The 15351-nt window shown below is 39.1% G+C and overlaps 1 protein-coding gene across 1 annotated transcript in view; it reads left to right on the top strand.

Annotated features, from left to right (window-relative positions):
- Window positions 1-15351, top strand: part of PDSS1 (prenyl (decaprenyl) diphosphate synthase, subunit 1) — a 52933-nt gene that overhangs the window by 9067 nt on the left and 28515 nt on the right. The window contains exons 2-4 of the mRNA XM_006887108.1: window positions 2435-2499; window positions 2976-3096; window positions 5512-5642. Of these exons, the coding sequence (XP_006887170.1) occupies window positions 2435-2499; window positions 2976-3096; window positions 5512-5642 (317 nt within the window). The remainder of the gene's footprint in view (window positions 1-2434; window positions 2500-2975; window positions 3097-5511; window positions 5643-15351) is intronic.

Below are 15351 nucleotides of genomic sequence, written 5' to 3' on the forward strand. Positions count from 1 at the left end.
CAGAGTGGTGAAAAGTACACTGATCCTTTTAAACAGACCAGGGTTTAGGGCTGTTGTACATAGGATCTCTATGAGTCGCAAATGACTCACGGCACATAACAACAACAACAACACATATTACTATAAATTGACCTTGGAGTACTGCTTTTGCTGTGTCCCAGAGATTTTGATATGTTGTGTTTTCAATCTTATTTACTTTTTTTATTATTTTCAAAGCAATACATTGATTATAGAAAAATAAGAAAATATAAACAAGAAAAAGCAACAAAAGAAAAATACCCATTACCTTATTTATTTAAAAATAACCACTTTTAACTCTCTAATTGTATGGTTACAAACCCTATTCTTTGAGTGTATTTTATTATTATGTGTTGTTTTGTGCTGTGGAGTTGGAACCGACCTGTAGCTGACTCTCCAGTGGGTTTTCAGAGGCAGTTAATTGCATGAGAGGAAATTGCCCATCCTTCTCCCACAGAGCAGTTGATGGATTTGAACCTTGTGCTTTTGGGATTGCAGCACTGCTTCACACCACTAGGACACTAGGGCTCCCCATGAATATTGATCTCATGGAACAATCTTAAGTTTGCAAACAGCCATCTAAGATAAAACTAATTGTTTCTACTTATTAGGAGCAAAAGATAAAGATGGAGACCAAGAAACTAGTTTACAAGAGTAGTTAATTGCCTGTTCAAGCCATGCCTCATCTGTACTGACACCAGAAAAAGTAGATGCTTGGCCATTACTACCAACTGTTCTGATCAGGGAGACAATAGATGGACCCTGACAGAAGCAGGGCAAAGCACAAAACTGAACTTAATTTTTTTACAAAGTCCAAGTTTACTAGGCCAGTTGGGAACTAAAGGATTCCCCGGTGATCTGCTTTTGGGGAAAGTCATAGAGAAATCATACGTTTTATTCTCACACGCAAGAGGTCACCACAAATCAAAAGTGACTTGTGGCAATTGCTTAAGATGTGATCCTTAAATTTACTATGTAATCTGTAACTGTAAGGAGCTTTGGTGGCACTGGGTCCACTGGGCTGCTAACCACAAGGTCAGCTGTCTTACACGGTCCCTGTGAATAAAGCTCAGTGGCATTGGGCTTTTTCTATGATATTAAATGACATCACGTCCTACACACAGTTCTATTGTCAGCTTTTGTTTGTTTGTTTGCTTGATACAAACACATTTGCATCTAAAGTTTTCAGACCTTTGAACTGTTACGTCTCCCAGGTATATAAAAGCATGTTGCTGTGAAGATCAAAAGAAAGATGTGTGTAAAAATATTGTGGAAGGCTTTGTCACTAACAGGCAGCTTTGGTCGGATTGCCTGTTAGGGACTTGTCTTGCTAACTTACCTCTCTGGCAATTCAAATCCATTAGTGGCTCCATGGGGGAAAGATGGGCAATCTTCTCCCATGTGCTTTACAGCTTCCAAGCCCAGTGGATGGTCAGCCATGAATTCGAACCCCACAGCAATGACAGAGACAGACTATCGCTAATAGATTAGTATTATTGTTATGTCCTTTTGTGGAAACCAGTGCTTTTTGAAATGCTCTTGCTAAGTGTTCTTACACATTAGATTGGTAAATTAGGACTTTTTCAATGCCTAGTCCCTTGAATCCTTTCAGACTGACTATTTGTATCTTTGGGTCACCCAATTCTTAGACTATAATAATTATTGGATTAATATTTGTTGTCACACTTCGATCTTTAGAAGAGGCTTGTTATATTTTTTTATTGTCTGAGGTGGTGTTCATTGGTCTTTGGTTAGTCTTTGTTTTAGGCCAACTTAAGAATTTCAAAAAAATGTAAATAATATTAATCTTTGCTGTCCTATGACTAATCTTATTTAAATGGAAATAAAGTGGAAACTGCTTTTCAAGTTTGAAAGGGATAGACAAGAACATATAAACTGCCTCTCTGAGAGAGGAATTTATTATAGATGCTCTTTTCTTTTTTACTTGTGTTTTCTGTAATGTTAGGTATTGATTTCATAATTGGGAAAGGAAGCAAAATGGCATTTTGTTTTGTGGTTTTTTGGTGTTTTGGGTTTTTTTTTTTTCTATTATGCATTCTGGTTTATTTTCCATGAACCAAAGTGTAAATTTTCCTTGGACATCACAATTTATATCTGAGTCTTCCAGGCTTCTTGATAAGCCAAGAAATGGATGTTTTAAAGCTATCTTTTTCCTAAAGTTTATAACCTACCTATAAATGGTCAATTAAAATATAAAGATTATATTTATTATTAATTTTGGGGTTGTTTGTGTATATATATGTATGGATATGTGTGTGTATATATATATATATATATATATATACACTAAATTTTATGAGTGTTGGGATTTTTTTTATTATCCAGTATATTATATATAAATTAAACTGATCAGGAATATTTTTCTTATGAATGCCTTCATAATTTTATTTTATAGATGCCCTATTTTAATCTTTTGAAGAGTTTCACATCTACCTTTCCTCATGTATCTAGGATATCACGGTAAGTTCAAGATCTATTATTTAGTTCCTAAAATCATTAGTCAATTTCTATTGCTAGTGAGTTTCTGTTCTAAAATGTAGAGTGTTAGTCTGATACATTTAATATGTTAGTGTTAGTCGATACATTTAATATGTTAGTTTAAATGAGTGTCATACTGGGTTCTGCACGATCTCTGCCTTTCCAAAACCCAATATATATTCCAAATATTGAAGTTTAACCTTAACCCAGAACCACCCTGAGCATAGTTCTTAAAGTGTTGATACACTCTTTAGCAAGGACAGGAATTCTATGTCTTTTTCCAAATTATAGTGTTCTTTTAGATTCATATTTTATTTTCAGTAAATATTTGGGCTTAATTTTTCTCATCTGGCACTATTACATATATGTGTGTTTATATGATTTTTATGTAGAAATAAAGTCATCTTACATGATAAAATGGCTCTTCGTCTTAACACTGTGTCTTTTGCTGGTCCCAGGTTTCATCATATAACCCCAGCAGTGTGCTGTTGCAGTAAAACACAGAGTGGTGAAAAGTACACTGATCCTTTTAAACTTGCCTGGAGAGACTTAAAAGGTCTGTATGAGGACATTAGGAAGGTAAGTATGTGGCCAATTCCAGTTGATTCTTAGAATGTGGAAAACCCCAGTGTGGATTTTCAGGAAAGCACAAAGCCATACCAAGTCAATTTGTCTGCACCCAGTTTCACATGTTTCTTGAGCAACAACCATGTTCAACCAACTGATGCTGGATAGTGTGGAGCTTGCCATGCATGTGGCCATCTAGGAAGAAGGTCTTGCAGGGTTGAGAAACTGGAAATGTATGCTACTGATAATTCATAGTTGTGAAATTATTTCCATCACCTACTCCAAACTTAGTGAAACACAAAGCTTCTCCAATAATTCTCTCATTGAGGAAACTACTGTTTCCTTGTCTCATTCTTAGTGTCAGTATCAGACTGCTTCAAACTCTACTTCTCTACTGTCAGTGCCCCCTAGCTTCACATGGATCCTAAAATGCCACCCAGAAATGTTGTCAGCTTTCTGATTTTTTGGTTTTCAAGTCCCGAACCAATTAACTGAATGCAGTATCAACTCCTCCTTAGACAACATAGAGACCATGAGGCAAGGACTCCCTCCATGTCTGTTCTCTTACTTAGTTTTAAATTTTTTATTGGTTTGCATATAATCACAGACATTGTGTTGTGTGTCTGCACCCTTCTATAAGCTTACCTACTTCCCTCCCCTCTCAGTGAAGAAAGTTTCCCCCTTCCTTCCTACGGGCAGTTCCTTTTACCTCTGTACAAGCCCCAACCCCATGGCCGCCTCTTAAGTTCCTTAAAAATTTTTCCATCCATGGTCGCTGTTTGTCTTTTATCTAAAAACTCTCTCCCTTGTTATTGTCTATTTCATACCTACTTTGCATGCTCCAGTTTCTTTATCATTTACAAGCTGTCTCACTCCTCCTCCAGTGATCAGAAGCCTTAGCATTCTCTCACTTGCCCCTTTGTTTCTGCTCTCCCATTGCAGTGTGGTTTCCTTTCCACCTTCTCCTCTGTAACTGCTTTTACCAAGGTCATCACTAATTTCCTTTTACTGAGTGTAAGGACATTAATTGGGTTTTAGCTCCCTTGACTATTTTGAACATTAGACACTGGTGACCCTTCCTCCTTGTTCAGAATCTGTTCCCTCACATTTCTGGTTTTCTAGATTCTTACATCGTTTTGCTTTCTTTCATCACTTTCAGCCCATGCTAGTGACAGACATCCGGCGTGCAGTTAACTAATGGTGACCTCCCCCCTTGTATGTCAGGGTGAAACTGTATATCACAGTTTTCCAGATATTTTGAAAGTAGATTGTCTGATGTCTCTAAGTAGACTCACAGCTCTAACCTTTGATTAACAACCAAGCATGCATGTCAGCCTTTTGCATCACCCAGGAAATGCCCATCACCTAAGAGGCCCACCTACCTCGTCACAAATCAGAATCCTATTTTTGATCCTAGTTTAAAGCCTGTCTTCACTAAGGGATGTTCCGTATTTATAGTCTATGCTGAACCCCTCCTTCTCTGAAACTTTAATGTAAACTTTTCTAGGATAGCATGGCATTGTTCGCTGAATATTTTTATCTTTTTAAAAATTTTATTTAAAATTTAAAATTTTGTCTCTCCAATTTAAGTAGTGGTGTTGTGTTCCGTCAAATTGGAGCCAAGCCATAGCTGACCCTTCTGTGGGTTTTCAGAGGCATTTAATTATACAGGAGGAGATTGCTCATCTAGCAGTAGGCAGACTTGAACCATGTTTATTCAGCACTGAAGCGCAGCTTCTTACCACCAGGCCACCACAGCTCCCTATTAATTACAATTTAATTATAAGCACCTTGAAATCAAGCTAAATCTATGAATCTTTTTTATTAAGTCTGAGGCCTCTTGGATCCACTAGCCACTCCATGTCAGAAAGATAAAGCAATTCCTTCCTAACAGCCTCGGGAATCTGATGGAGGGTCAGGAGTCATGATTCGTTCTCTAACAGTGGATGGGAAGAACTTTTAACTACATTATAGAAAGAGAATTCCTTCATTCTCTTGACTTTCAGTATAATTGGTGATACCATATTGACATATTATTGTTATGCTATCGAGTTTCTTGTGACTCATAGCAACTCTGTGTACAACAGGGCTATACCCTGCTCTGTCCTGTGCCAATCTTATTATATCTGACATAACATTACCCCAGTCACTGAATCAATCCATCTCATTGATTTCCTCTCCTGCGCTGTCCCTCCACCCTCCCCAGCACGATGTCCCTCTCCAAGGACTGGTCCGTTCTTGCAACATGTCCAAAGTATGTCAGACGGAGCTTCAGAATCCTTGCCTCTCCAGGACGACCCTGTTTGTTCTCCTAGCAGTCCATGGTGTATTGAATACTCTTCTCCAGCACCACAGCTCAACAGCATCAATTCTTATTCTTTCATCCCTAGTAGTCATTGATATTGACATAGAGAAACTTTATTTCAGGAACTACTTATATCTACAACAGAACTGAAGGAGATGTCTGAGTACTACTTTGATGGAAAAGGAAAAGCATTTCGACCAATTATTGTGGTGCTAATGGCCCGAGCATGTAATATACATCATAATAACGCCAGGTGAGTTATTTCCTGTCACTCCTCTGTTGGTTTTATATTTTTGAAATCTCTCTTCCTGGAGTTACCATTTACCTCCCCCTGTGATATGTAGCATATATGAAAGAATTCCCATTGTAAGTAGATTGTGACTTTGAATCACTCTCAGTCCTCTTCTAGACTTCTTAATGTCCATTGAAGAATAACTTTAATTGAAAGTAAAGCATGTTGGAAATACATTTATTTTAAATAGCTTTCTTATTTAGAAGTGAAGACCAGGAAGTCTGCATACATTTAATCATTATATACAGTAGGAGCAGTTAGTCCAAAGGTTGATAGCTATAAAGTGAGCTGTGCCTTTATCCTCTGCATTATACCCTGGTCGCCTGCCTTCCTGTGACCTTCTGAAGCATGCAAAAAAAGGAATCACTCATGCTGAAAAAGGAACATTTTCACCTTTGGTCCTCAATTTTCATCTTCTGAACTCATGTCGTAATTTTAAAATACTAACACAACCACATCCTTTTAATATGAAAGGACATCTTAAAAGAAAAAGGATTTCTTGGGTATCTCATGAAGCTGTTATTTATAATACTTCCAAAATGAAATGGACATTTTCTTTTTTATCTTTCCCTTGACCCAATTTACGTACCACTATTCTTAAATTCTTTATTCTCATGCTTGGGTCTTTACAGTTAATATAGTTAACTCCAATAGACTATGAAGTACTAATCCATTTTCCTGTTGTTGAGTATTTATGTTTCATTTTCTCAACTTTGAGGAATGAGTAAGGTATTTCTCAGCACTGCATTTAAGGTTCAGTTAGTAAGAATGAGTGTCAGGTAGTTTCTTGGTGGGTTCCCCACCTCCCACCTCTGGTGCCCTGGCTTGTGTACCTGTGTATGGCACCATGTTCTGGGGTTGGCATCCAGGGACCTTCACAAGACATCAAAAATGTATTTTCAGCTAGTAGTGAAATCTCAGCGATTGGTTTGTTGTTTTTTGTTTGTTTGTTTGTTTGTTTGTTTGTTTTTTCCAAAACCCATCAGCAGTACCACTTTCACTTAACCTGGAATAGAGTAGCAGAATATTCCCAGAGAGTCCAACTTAAAACTCATCTCACATGGTCTGCAGTGGGCTTTCTTACCATTGTTGACATTTTGGGGAAAATATTTTTTTGTTAAGATGCTCTTGGCCTAGTGGTAAGGAGCTGCACTGCCAACCCAAAGGCATAAAACTCAAATCTACCAACTGCTTGGTGAAAAGAAGTGATTTCAAGCCTCTGAATACCCACTGGAGGGTCAGCTGTGTGTCAGTTCTGACTCGACAGCAAATAAGAACAAACTTTTTGTTATGAGTTCCAACCTACATTGTAGGATATTAGCATTCCTGTTCTTTACTCTCTAATTGCTCTCCCCAAGTCAGTGACACCCAAAATGTCTCTAGACATCTCCTCTGTGGGCCAGAATTTACCCCTGGTAGAGAACCATTGCTCTAGAGAGTGTGTGCACTAGTTTGTTTTTTTGTTGTTGTTGTTGTTGTTTTGGTGTTTGTTTTTTTAAATGTCTCAGATTATTACACAGTATAGTTTATTACACTCAGAGAGAATATGGGAAGAGAAACACTCTTCATGATTTTTAAATCTTGTCACCTGTTATCTCTGGTTTTTCCTTTTGTGTCACTGAAACAATCCATGTGAATTGTTGGTTGCCAAAAAACATGGGCAATTATAAAACAGAAAAGGAATTGTGAGTTTAAAAATGAGTTCATTACTCTCCAACCCAGGGAATGTTTTAGCTGCAGATTTATTCTCCTCAATAAAGTAAATCGGAGCAGGACTTTCTAAGTGCTGTGTCCAATATGTGATTAGCAGGCTCAATGTGTGTTCAGAGGGTACAGTACTCCAGAAAATAGGACTTGCCAAGACCCAGTTTCTTGAGAATACAGTTGACCCTTGACCATAATCCTTAAGGTTGTGGCCTTCTGTGCAGTTGAAAATTTATGTGTAACTTAATAAACTTGACCGTTGACCAGCATAAGCATAATTTATTATCATTTACTAGACTAACTGAGAGACTTACTGCCCAAGCAAAGAAGATGAGCTTCTTAATGAGTTTTAAGCACTTAAGCTCACCACAGTAACAATAGGAAAAATAGATCTACGTAGCCCAGGTATTTCCAACCCATGTTATTAAAGAGTCAAAACTGTACTTGCTTTCTTAAGACCCTTTTGGATCCATCTTTTAAAGGGTGTGCTGGTTGCCTAATGATTAAAGAGTTGCACTGCCAGTCTAAAGGTACACTGACCAATCTATCAACTGTCCCACAGGAGGAAGATGGGCACTTCCTCCCTTGTAATGTTGTTGTTGTTGTTATGTGCCGTCGAGTCGCTTGTGACTCATAGTGACCCTATGTACAACAGCCCTAAACTCCACTCTGTCCTGTGCCAATCGCACTGTCACCGACACTCCCATCCCAATTATCCTAGTCACTGAATCAATCCACCTCATAGAGGGCCTTCCCCTCCTGCGCTGTCACTCCACCCTCCCAAGCATGATGTCCTTCTCCAAGGACCGGTCTCTCCTCACAACATGTCCAAAGTATGTTAGATGGAGCCTCAGAATCCTTGCTTCCAAGGAGCCACCCGGTTTAACCCTTTCCAGGACAAATCTGTTTGTTTTCCTAGCAGTCCATGGTATTCTCAATACTCTTCTCCAGCACCACAGCTCAAAGGCATCAATTCTCCTTCTATCCTCTTTGGTCATTGTCCAACTCTCTGATGCATAACAAGTGATTATGAAGACCATGGCCTGTATCAAATGCACCTTAGTCTCCATAGAGACACCATTGCTCTTCAGTACTTTGGAGAGGTCCCTTGTAATAGTCTCTGAAAATCCACTGGAGGGATTTTCAACTCAGCAGTGAGTTGGTTTTAACTTGATGACAGAAACTTACACTACGGCCTAAATATCTCATTATTACTCCCATGGCACTTAAAGCAGGAGAAGTTGGAGGTGCAGAGTAACTCCTGGAGAGCTGGGTCATTTGTAATTGTGGTTACCGAGAAAGGCAAATAGGTGGCTAACAATTAAGGAGCAGAGCCACACACAACTTCCGTTTTAGCCTCTTGCCATCAGAAGTAATCTGAAGCCTCAGTGGCACCCAGACCCTCTTACTATATGTCATGTTTTTGTTGTTCTTGTTGGTAGTGGCAAGATTGAGAGAAACCTGCTTTATCATTTAAGAATCAAAGTTCAACAATGTCTGTGAGATTTATTGAAGAAGCCTTGATTGTGCAACAGTTAAACAAAAGGTTGGCAGCCTGACTCTACCTAACTGCTTTTAGGAAAAAGGCCTAGAAGTCTGCTTCCCTAAAAATTACAGCCAGGGAAACCTGTGAGGCAGTTCTGCCCTGTTACAGAAAGTTCGTATGAGTTGGCGTCAGCGCCAGCAGCAGTGGTTTATTGCACATTATCTTTGACTGTATTGTTGATTGTAATCCTAGAATATAGCAGGTGTCTTAACAGTAGAGAGAAGTACTGCTCATTGACTTTCCTTTCCTTTTATTTGGTTTTTTAGTTGACCAGTAAGTATTCTTTGATAATCTACTGGAAGTTCTTAATCTGAAATCCAGAGGAATTATGAGGGTCTCTGAACTTCTAAATTATATGCAGATTTTTTTGTATATGCATTTTAGGGTGGGTATACATAGTTAATTATACCTTCTGAAAGGACAGGATGACCCTGAAAAGGCCAGGCTTGATCTCTTCATAGCCTGCCAGCCACAGTACCTGGGTGGGTAAGGTTGGAATCCACACAACAGATGATTCAGACTGTTGTGGTGGATTCTGGGATACACAAACACAGTCCTAATGCCCCTTCAATGAAGCACTTGTTCCCGCAGTTACTTAGAGTGCTTTTGGCAGCTATCTACCCCTTCGTGGATTGCCTCAGCTGCAAAGAATCCTCTCATCTACTGCCATGGTGCCTTCCACAGAGGCCCACATCCAGGAACTGACAGATGAAGGATCGGAAACCCCTAGTCATCTTAGGACAGCTCTGAAGGGTCATGCTCCTTTCAGAGAGCCCTGTAGGGTGGCCACGACTGTAGATGGGCCTGCATTTTCGATCAGCTTCTGCCTCTACCCTGCCCTGCTGCCTCCCTTAAGTGTTGGCCCCAAGAGCACTCCATCCCTATTTGTTGGAGAACTCAACTCACCAAAACCTTAATGAACCAGAGTTCAAACCTTTTAAACTGAAGGCCTTATCAAAGAGTCCAGATCAACAATTAATTTTGTGATAGATTTGTTTTTTAAAAATAGTATGTTAGGCCTCCTCCACATTGCCTTTTTTCAAGGAGGAAGGTCTTTCATTTTGGAATGTGACTTTTTAATAAATCTATCTTTAACAACAACAAAAAAAGTAGTATGCTAATTGAATTCAGCACAGCCAGAGTGCCAACACGTTCTTCAAGCAAGTAAACTTACTCAGTTCAGCTCAGCACTTTTATTGAAGGAAACAAATTCTTAATATTCCTGCATGAAAACCTCTCAACCTTGGAAAGTGATATGATTGGCACCAGTCAGGAAAATAGGACAGCCTCTAGCAGTATTGCCCATACTGCAAAGATCTATTGATTCAGATTCTTCACATAATCAAGTTACATTTAATCCTAATAAAATTTTCAAAACTAAATATTTGATTGGGTACATTATAAAGCTCAGTTCTCAGTGGCCCAGATGCAATAAAGGCTTATATTCAGAAGCAGATTAGTTGGAACCCACTGGGCAGCAATGAGTTTGAGTTTTGTTTTGAAGCATATTTTAACTCATAGGTATCCTTCTTGCATTCCATGGGCTCATTAGTAAAGGCTCCTTTGATATTGATGCCAGCAGCATCAAATGTTTGCAAAGAACACGGGAAAAGGGGACCAGATTGCAGTGACTGGAGAGAGAGTGTAGGAAGCAGGATGAGGTTGAAGCTGAGAGCAGGAGATACTCATGACTTCCTTCAAGTCACATCCTTGAGCCCTGAAAGCTATTGTGGAAAGTGAGATACTTCAAGGCAGTAACAGTAATGAGGTCACATAGGAAATTTTTGGCCATTAGCTCATTTTACTGACAAGAAACCCGGAGTCTGACAATGGTTAGTAACCCTGTGTTGGGCTGAAATTGGCTCCCAAAAGATAAGTCCTAATTCCCAGAATCTATGAATGTCATCAGGGATTGGGGGCTGGGATGTAGAATCTTTTTTGTGGATTTTATTAAATAAAAGGTTTTGAGATGTAGACATTGGACTGGATAATCAGAGTGTAGTCACATGTATTATAAGCAGCAGGCTGAAGGAGACTTGTCACACAGAGAAGGCTCTGTGAAGACAGAGCAAAGATAATTGAACATGCTGGCCTTGAAGACTGGTGTGATAAGGCCACAAACCAAGCAATTCCAGCAGCCACTAGAAGATTTTATTTTAGTAATACTAATTTCAGACATCTTGAGAATATTTAAGCCAACAGGTTTAGAGATTTGTAACAGCAGCCACGGAACATGAATGAAAACCCCATTATTACATCATCAGAGGGCTGGGCATATGCTTCTGAGGACTTCTCCCTCCCACCAGTGCTGCTTCTTCTGGATCCACCATTGAAGAGGCTGACGGAGCACACCAGAGCAGAAAGCTGGGCACGTTCTATAATCTCAATAGTTGAAGGACCTAGATTTGTAGCAGGTCAATCCAGTGAAAATTTGGGGGAAAAAACCAACCCAAGTTTTTATTTGGAACTCTTTTGGCTTAGTCTGTAGGGAGTTGTGCTGCCAACCCAAAGGCCACACCTCTCTTTTTGTTTGAATTAACCAGGAGCTCAACAGGAGAAAGGTGAGCGATCTTCTGTGCAACTTACAGCCTCCAAAAACCCGCCAGAGGGTCAGCTGTGAGTCCATACCAACACAACAGCAATGAGTGAGTGGAGTGAAATATTACTGAAAGCTCAGATACGTATTTTTTTTTATCAGTAATAATTGGAAAATGCAGTTCACATTCTGAAAAGTGAGGCTTCATTCACATTTTTTCCTAGTGAGTGTCTTGAAAATTAAACTGATAAAGTACCTTTGTACCTTTTGAAACCCATATGGATGCAGAGATTAAAAAGGAAGAAGAACTGCTCTCAATTGTACTGCTGAAAGTAGATTACACCTTCTGATCTGAGGCTGTGAAGGGACGTAGGTCCAGGGTCTTGTGCTAACTAGGTCAAGTTTCAGACCATCTTTGTCATAGGACACTGGATTCTTGTTCCACTTGGCCATGATTTACAGGCGGTGCAGACCTTAGAAGCCCACCATTAGAAACTGATTCAGTATGTCTGGGATAAGGCCTCTCTGCATTTTAAAGAATATCCCAGTTGACTCTAATATAGTAGACAAGGCATATATTTTAAGGAATACTGATAAAGCCTGTCAGAGTTCTAACAAGCTAAAAGAAGCACTTCTTAAAAAATTGTCAGAAATGACAAACAGAAGCACATTTTGAATTAGAAATAGAGCCTTCTGTAGACCACATGAGAACAACTCTATGCCACCTTTTCAGAATAGATTTGGGAATAGAAGCTTCTCTTTGTTTCAGTGCTGAAATAGAAACACATTTATGACTTTGCTTTCTTCATTTGGTCCAAACCAAGGTACTAACAAGGGCAAAGTTTTATTTTTTCCTTACAGATAGTTTCTCCCCACCCCTACCAGTGCTTACTTATAATTGGATTGAGAATTCACCTTATGTATTTGTATGAATAGGGAAAAAGATACAGTCTTTAAGATCAAATGTAAGGGAGTTAAGGGTATGTGGGTATTCATTATGTTATTCCATTTAGTGTTATATATATTTGAAATTCTTCATGTGAAAACATTTTTCAAAATCTAAGGTAGAGAATTGTGATGCCAACAGAAAGGTATATGTTTCAAAGCCACAAGCTGCTCCACGGAGAAAGATGAACAGTCTCCTCCCATTTGATTTACTGCCTCTGAAAACCCACAGGAGGGCCAGCTCTGGATCGGTTCTGACTCAGTGGTACACACCAACAGCAAGGAAAGGAACAGGCAAACAACCAAAAAATGTAGTGCGGGCTGCCTGGAACACAGCGTACGTTTCTAAGTACAAACAAGTGCAGGCAACACAGTCAGATTTCACAGCTGCTGACTGAGGGACTCAGTGCCTCCTGGTCTCCCACGGTCTTTTCTGTCTGGCTTTTCCAAACACTTCTAGAAGTTGGGAAGGCTGTGGCGGCTATCTCATAGTATGAAGTAGAAATAGTGGCCAACTTTTTGAAAGCCGACTCGCTCTCAAAATCGAGTATCTGCCCCACCATTATGCAGTGTTGTGGATATGAAACAGTGGCAGCATTTTTCAGATACAGACTGGTAGACATTAAAGCCTGATTGTATAAGAGAAGGCCATGAGAAAAAAATTATTATAACATCTAAACACGACAGGTTGTTTTTTTTCAGGCTGTGTCTCAGAACCAAAATGACATTCTAAGCAAGAATCATCATTTTAGTAGTCATTTAGCCAAGCAAAATTGCATTTTGCAAAGTAGACCTATATAAACATATATATGTCTATTATAAATGTTTATATATTTCCATCTATATATGAATACAGAAAGAAAACGTTGTTGTTGTCCTTGATTGCCTCTGAGTCAAGCACAACTCATAGCGACCCTATGAAAAAAGGCCTGAAGCCTTTACAACTATCAACATATATATTTCTATTTATGTATATATAGAAAGAAAAGATTAACTTTCAAAATATTTTAAGAAATCCTTTGTCTTTGTTTTACTATCTTCATGTGACAAAGCACTCTTAGTATCTCAGTGAGCACTGCCATTTTGCTGTAACTTCCCAGCAGGAAACCCTGTCTGCTGACATAGTTTGATAATGGAAGTGGTGCCCAACTAATGAATGCATGAGAAAAGCTAGAGACCTTAGCAGTTGTTTTTAAGGTAAGTTCCGCTCCTAATAGTAAGAAATAAATATTTAATGGAACTGGAATTGACCAAAAAACCCTACTGCCATTAAGTTGCTGTAACAACACCCCATTGGGTTTCTGAGGAGGCTGTTCAATTTTCTCCTGTAGAGTGACTGGTGGATTCGAACCCCTGATCTTTTGGCTAACAGGTTGACGTGTTAAACACTATGCCACCACAAATCACTGTTATAAAAGTGTGAACTTAAGAGTTGAGAGGGAAAGGGAGCTCTGGTGGACTAGTGGCAAGAAGCTGCACTGCAATTCCAGAGGCACACTGTTCAAATCCACCAGATGCTCTGCTGGAGAAGGAGGGGACAATCTCCTCCTGTACCTGTCAGATCCAATTTGACGGTACACACACAAAAGTAATAAAATAAAATGTAAAAAAAAAACAAAAACAAAAGAGTTGAGAGGGAAGAGGGAAACAATTGTAAAAGATAATATCTTTTCCTGTGCATTCAACTCCAAGAAGATCAAGTCTAGTAAATGTTTATGAAAAGAATATTTAAGATCTCAGCTTCCTAAAAAGATTCTGTGAAGGATTCTCAGAGCAAGCCATCTGAATCATTTGCTCAGTTTTGAAAGTTGGTTTGCCAGATGGCATTTCATTCCATTATCTCCCCACAGCCACTCACCCCATGAATGTATTGTGATCTGAAAGTATTAAGAACAGCTAGATTTGTGAAATATGAATCAATAATGAGCAGTACTTTTTCAGTTGATTTCCTCACTTAAAGCAGTTGGAAGATTCCGAAGATTAGGTGAAAGAACTGGCAAGCACTATGTTTTAAGATTCTGCATAACTGGATCAGAAGAGTCTCTAATGCAGGTTTCCTGTTTGTAGTTGAATTCCAGCATCTTTTACGTAGTTTTACTTATTTTCTCATAAATTTCTGCTGTCAGAACCAGCACTATCTTTTGCAGATGTTTCCATTAAATAAAAGGAAAACATCCTATTCCAGTATCTTACTTGGATCCACAGTCAATACACTTGACACCAGCAGTCAGGAGAGGCATTGCACTGGGAAAAGGCAGTCAGGGACCTCTCCAAATTACTGAGGAGCAGTCATATCAGTTAGAGGAGAAAGGTGTTCTTGATTCAGGTCATGGCTTTTCCCACTCACGTGATATGCTGCTGAGAGCTCGACAACAAAAAGGGTGACAGAAGAATTGATGCCTTTTGAGCTGTGGTGATGGAGAAGAGCACTGGACATCCCATGGAGTGCCAGAAGAAGAGACAGATATGTCTTGGAGAAGATACAGCCAGAGTGCTTCTTGGAGGCAAAGATGATAAAGCTTCAGCTCAGATACTTTGAGCATGTTGCTAGGAGTGGCTGTTCACTGGAGAGGGACATCTCACTTGGGAAGATATAGAGTAGGTGAAGGAGAGGAAGACCCTCAGCCAGGTAGATTGACAATGAACTCAAAGTGTGTGAGAGATTGTGAGAATGGCCTTGGATAAGGCAGTGTTCAGATTTGTTGTCAGTAGGGTCACTATGAGTCATACTTAACTTTATGGTACCTAACAACAACTCATCCAAATTTCACTGTCTGTCATTTTTTAAATGCTTATAGATGATAATGGTGATACTAATGATAATTCTTTTTTTTTTATTTTAACAAAAGTTTACAGAAGAGTTGGATTTTCATTTATTGTTGCATATTTAATGATCATTTTTAAATATGTTATGTAAGAGACATTTCATTTCCAATCAC

This window comes from Elephantulus edwardii, unplaced genomic scaffold (genome assembly GCF_000299155.1).
Source record: "Elephantulus edwardii isolate Elephantulus edwardi_28Jun2011 unplaced genomic scaffold, EleEdw1.0 scaffold00054, whole genome shotgun sequence".
Classification (NCBI taxonomy): Eukaryota; Metazoa; Chordata; class Mammalia; order Macroscelidea; family Macroscelididae; genus Elephantulus; species Elephantulus edwardii.